This window comes from Morchella sextelata, assembly GCF_020137385.1.
Source record: "Morchella sextelata strain SCLS chromosome Unknown scls_6, whole genome shotgun sequence".
In the NCBI taxonomy this organism is placed as follows: Eukaryota; Fungi; Ascomycota; class Pezizomycetes; order Pezizales; family Morchellaceae; genus Morchella; species Morchella sextelata.
The window spans coordinates 1,604,502-1,610,501 of NW_025408621.1; the positions used below are offsets into that span (position 1 = coordinate 1,604,502).

General features: G+C 48.5%; 1 protein-coding gene across 1 annotated transcript; it reads right to left on the reverse strand.

Annotated features, from left to right (window-relative positions):
• Positions 1–290: 290 nt before the first annotated feature.
• Positions 291–1,151, reverse strand: H6S33_011540 (uncharacterized protein; the record flags this gene model as incomplete). Its single annotated transcript, XM_044842912.1, has 2 exons — positions 291–913; positions 986–1,151. 2 exons carry the CDS (start codon positions 1,149–1,151, stop codon positions 291–293), a joined length of 789 nt encoding a protein of 262 aa, XP_044696308.1.
• Between the last annotated feature and the right edge of the window lie 4,849 nt (positions 1,152–6,000).

The window sequence follows — 6,000 nt, forward strand, 5'->3', positions numbered from 1 at the left end:
ATCGTCTATAGCCGGATATTTGCCCTTCCCCGTCCTTCTCCAGGCACCTCATGATCGACTGTCGTAAAAAAATGTCGTGGCTATTTGCCCTAACATAGGTCGTTTCTCCCAAATGAATGTATGAATGCAATAAAAACCCCGCCCCGAACCCGAAAAACCGAGAACAAAAGAAAAGCAAAAAAAAAGAAAATAAAGCAAAAATAAACTATGCATTAAAGGCTATGAAAGGAAATTTTGGTATAAAAAACGGTAGTAAGAAAAGCAAAATAAAAAAGGGTGGGCAATTGCTTTTATAGCATTGCGAATATCAATGCGGCCATTCCACCAGCAGCTGCAACCTCCATGGCACCAACCCTCAATCCATTTGCACCGTTGTCTCTCATTTCTGATGTTTGGGTGGGCGATGCGCTTGCGTCGCTTGACCCAGCTGCGGAAGTACCAGTAACAGCCGCAACAACAACCGTAGTCTCAGTCATAGTTGATGGCTGGCCGTTTGTGCCTATAACAGTCCTGGTGAGTCTCGAGGTATATAATGTGGTACCTCTTGAGGCAGTGGTTGTCTGGGGAGGCTGTGTTGTAGTCGTAGTGGACTCCGTGGTTCTTTCGGCGGTTGTTGTCGAAGTTGTTGAGGTCGAGGTCGGGGTCTCGGAGGTAGTGGTTGTTTCACTTGAAGTGGTTGGTGTCGTTGAGGTGGTGCTCGTTGTTTCCGGGGTAGTAGTAGTGCTCGTAGTGGTGGTTGTAGGTGGTGTCGTAGTTGAAGTTGGGGTGGTAGAGGTAGGGGTGGTAGAGGTAGAGGTTGTAGTTGGCGTGGTACTAGTAGTGGTGGTAGTGGTAGGCACAGAGGTAGTTGAAGTTGTCAAAGCGGTGGTCGCGGTGGTGGAATTGTTCGTTGATTGCCGTTTGGCCAGTTGGACTATTGCTGACGCGTCAGCGGCCCGTTCCCGGTGGACAGCTTCGAGAGCTGTTCGATCGCCGGGGAATATACCGTGCTTGTATTTCCCATCGTATTCGTGCAACGCAGCATGGAGAGATTCATCGTCTACATCTTTGACCAAATCCAAGAAATCCTGCTGATCCGCAAGGATCAGGGGAGACAGGAAGAGAAGGACGAAGAGTAGTGAACCGATGATTGAGATTCCATGGCGTGCCATTTTGGATATAAAAGATGGGGAAATGTGGGGGAGAGATAAGAGACAAGGATAACTTCTCGTGAAGAGATTAAAGATTAAAGCAAGAAGTCTTTAAACTTGACTATATTGTTTATATAGATTTTATAAATATTGATCGGGCAGGAAAAATTATCTGCAAAGGCCCTGGGTGGTAGAAGACATTTATGTTAGCCAGTGGTCCCCACTATCAATCCGAGGCTGAAGCAGATATGCACCCTCCACTGCCCAAAAAAAAAGCAAGACACCTTGCAAGCGTGAGGTGTTAGGCACGAGTTTCAGATGAGAGGCAGGCGGTATGCACTTGCAAGAACCAGCTTCTTTGCTAGCGCTGGAACCACGAGAAGGAAAAAAAAACAGCCCCACCCATGTCCGCCAACAGGAAGAATTAAGGAATACCACTTTACCTCAATAAAGTTGCCCTATGTTAATGCAGTTGACAAAAGCGAATGTGCAAGTCCCAATTCTGCTGACGCGATAGAAGTGCAGAAAGATTGAAGAATGATTTGAGGAAGTAGAGAGGAGAGCGAGTGGGAGAGGATGGGAAAGAGAAGAACAAGAAGTGGGATGGGACGGGACGGGATAAAGGCTCCAAGGACGACCTGCATGATCTATAAGTACATGTACGAGTATCTCTAGATACGGACAAATCAATCCCAGCCACTTCAGTCGGGAGCGAATTAATGATTTGAATGTTCAAGAGGTCTGTTCTGTTTCTTCCTTCTTTCCTTTTTTCCTGATGCCTGCCTGACCTAGACAGAGCAACACTTTTCGCTTTCGGGCTGTGCAACTGTGCTCACATCTGACTGCTCGTCGAGTAGACTTCCCACCACCACCAGAACCAGAACCAGAACCACCACCACGCGTCCCCCTAACCAGTTCGCCATCCAGCTGCTCTCCAGAAATGATCCTTGCGCGCTCATGAATCAAACGTCACCACAAACTCGCTGAAATGCCGAATAGAAATCCGGCTTGGCTTCAGGAACCAGAGACAACGAGATTGCCCTGGCTATTTTTACCCTAGCTCTCCCAGTTGAGTAGAGCATGAGTAGATCAGGAAAGAAAAGAAAATTCTCTCGCAATTCCTCCTTTTCGAGCCCTTCGGGAGGAAAACACTACTCTAGATCAACTCGAGGTTTTGACTAGGTATCATGTAGCTGGACCGTTAGCTGTGCTAGCTACTTGTTAGTGCCCACAGACCTTGGGGGGTTCTTGGAAAAAGGAATTCCGAATTATTAAGCCATCGCTGGAAACGGTCAGGCGTGGGTTGACTGGATAACCACTTGGGTTGTCGCCATCGTGAGTCTACCCCATCAAGTAAGTTTCGACTACTGGGCCAATCCGAAGAAGATCACACAGGGCGTGATAGGGAACATGATATACATGATACCAATGGAGTCAATTAACCCTATCTCTATCTTGTTCATGTTACTCTCGTATTCAATGGGACATAGATAGAGCAGATACCTACAGTGCGCCTTCTTTGCTCTGCTCTGGCTACCTACCTTGCTCTTCCGTGTTGGAACAGTTCAAAGAACTCTTCGGACTTTCGTCCCAGGTACAAGGAAGGACCTGGCAGAAGGCTAGCCTGCTACCCGCACACCCCCGGAATTATGATGCGCGCGATACATATCTCTCCGATTGACTGCCTCGAGGAATCCCTGCTGTGCTACCCCTGCCGTTCTGCGCTTTCTCGACGAGGTTGATGGCCTACCTCCTCGTTCGCGTTAGAGTCCCACCGTGTAAAGTGGTAGAGTAGAGTGCATCTGTATAGTCTACAGGATGCAACATTCTCGGTATAGAGCTTCCTTCGTCTTCTGATAACTCATCCTCCACCAACCTCGAGATGCTCTACACTGTTGACATTGCAAGGATTTAAACACAGAGGACATCATGGCAGATAAAATCTCAGATCGGGGGAGCCGCCCTCCCTTTCCAACACTAATAACTGAGCCTACTAACTGACTGACTGACTGAACCTCTCAGCTTACAGGCGCAATAGTTGGCCAAATATAACTTTCAATGTTACTATCATGCAGCCGAAGCACACGCAGCACTCTGATTAGTCCATCCCCGTGGAAATGATAGCAGTCACAAAGCAACTCTCTCTTTCCCTTTATTCTGACTCTTTGTGTTCCCTCGCAAACATCCTCAAACCGTCTGTCTTGCCCTACTGTGAGTGTGTGTGAATGTGTGTGCGACCTTTGTGCAACATGTCAGGCAGGACAGAGGCGATGAGCCCACCTATCGTTGGCTCTATTGGCTACGTGGACAGGTAGAGTACAGAAGCGTAGTTACTCTAGGCTCTATTTATAACACCCCCATCCCTCCACCCCCCCATTCATCCATACACATCTCGTATCGCATTGTCTCTCCCACTCTCAATAAGCGAAGAAAAATATATGCCCTTTCTCTTCTGGAAAGAAAGGGAAAAGGGCATTTTTTTAAGACATCGAAAGGGCAGACATAAATAGAAAGAATCGATCTGGCTATGGTTGCATGCCCGAGCGCCCGGGATTGCTGCCCCCCCCCCCCCCAACGCAATGCTTTATCGCTCATGGTCTATCACTCGTTGTGTCCCTCGGTACATGAGTAGATCGCGGGGATCGCCGGGGGCGTTCATAAAGGAAGGGAAAAAAGAGGCGTGAGGTAGTTATTTATGTTGATATACCTACCTATCAACGCCACTCGATAACATCCACATGATGTTCTTTGTAAAAGGAGAAAAAGCTTTCGTAGGCTCCTGCTGTTAAGAGGGATGTTTTCTGTGGGTGCGCACGAGCTAATTGAGCTGTGTACATACATATCTACTCTTCTCCTCGCAGCTATGGGTAGGTACATGTACCGTACCGGTATTCTACCCTACCTGTTCCTCCAAACATGAGGAGGAGGGGGGGAAGGCACAAAAATAAAAAGCCCAGGACAGTGGTTGCCTTCGAAATCGTCGGAACCGATCACTGGATTTGTGGAAGGACAACGCACAGCACAGTCATTTTTTTGTATATACTTGTATGTATCCCTTGATCTTTTTTGCTTTGCTGGGATCCAGGATTGATTGCAATTGGGGTTAGGGGATGTAAGTAGACAGTTGCAGCTGTTACGTGGAACTCCTCTTGTGTATCATTTAATTGAGCCAAAGGCGAAAAATAGAATCCAATTGTTGGCGTCGATTGATAAATACTTGCAGAACGACAATTTGCTACTGCTACTGCTGCTACCCTGGGGGCGACAGGTTTCGATATTTGCCCCCGATAATCCAATTGATATGATAGGAAAAGAGAAAAATAATACCCATTGACCTTCGGGAATCGCACCCAAGCTGTCGGGCCCGACTGTTGTCGGTTAATCTCGCCATGATGTAAGAGCGTTTTCCGTTTCGCCTGTGTCAAGAGGAATTAATGTCGGACCATCCTGAGGCCTTGATATATTCAGCTGCATAGATGCGCGCCCAGAACACAGCATCCAGCACATGTATGTAGCGACCCGGGAGCAGAGTAACGAACGGCACGGATCCCGGGTGAGTCCCCTTTCCCGGGACTGTTTTGCAATCTGAGCTAGTCTCGGCCGCTTTCTTTCCCCTTGGGTCCGTTGGAGCTGGGATGTTCCAGGTTGACAATCGTATTGATGGTCTCCCACGTACGACTTTGTCATTAGAGTGTTTAGGGCTATCCCCGTTTTCCATGTTGCGCCGAGGTGTTTATTTTCCTTTATTTTTTTATTGTTGCTATTGCTAGAGGCAGGCAGACTATAGTGTCAATGACTCTAGCGTCATGTTAGAAGCATTATCATCTCCGAGCTGATTGGGGTGATAATTTACGACCCTGAGTACTACGTATGCAGCATGAATCAGCAGTCCCAAGGCTATTGGGAGAGAGCTTGTAGAAAGACGTAGTCCATTACCGCGTGTCAATCAATTGCGCACCCTCTTTTGGCAGTTTGATGGGACCATGACCGAGTGATTGCAAGTCTACCTTAGACTATGTAACCAATCTTGTCAAATGCTGCTTATGCTTACTCAGGTCACAAAGCATCACTCGACGAAGAACCCATTTGTGGAGCGAAGCAAATATTTCCCCAATACCTGCAATCCAGAGCGAGGGACCGGTCCCAACGGTACGGGCTTTCAGGAGACTAGAGAGTTCCGCATGCTACGCCGTACGGGCCGGACTGTCAAGCGACGTCAAAAGTGAAGAACGGGTAAACAGCAACCCCTGAAGATAGCAGGGAATCTAAACCCGCTCGCTGGTAAAATGAGATTCATGTTCCCCCCGTTTGTTTGGTTGGACTCAATCCATACTTTAGAGATGCAACTACCCCACGGACTTAAAGCCGGAACAGGTACCGGGGGTCTACTGTCAATTGCGGCCCTACACCCCCGGGCTATAGCCCGTGAAACGCGCAGAGCCGGTGGTCCCAGCACGCGTCGCATCGCCGCCACTCTCCCCCACGGGAGAGGTGAGATGTGCCCAGTGCTCTTTATGTAGCCACGACTTAGTCAGGTGTTCTGCGACCCATCCTCTCGGCGTGCTGAGTCTTGAAGTTGTCTATAGTTAGCCATCTCTAAAGCTGTTGGGTGAACAAAGACTGCAAAGATCATATATCTGAGCACTATAATAACCAGAAATAGTAACAAATAGAGAAGAACAGCGGGCGGGGGATCCGGACGTTACGGTAGAAGCTGCGCAGTCCTTCCTTCCATTACCCGGACAAAAACCCTGCAATTAATCGGCCGGGCTGCAGTGGGCTTGGGCCGAAGCGCGGACCCAGCCAGAGCAAGACCAAACAGAGCTCGAGAAGGCCCGTTGAATCTGCTACTATCCAGTAGCCCGGAATT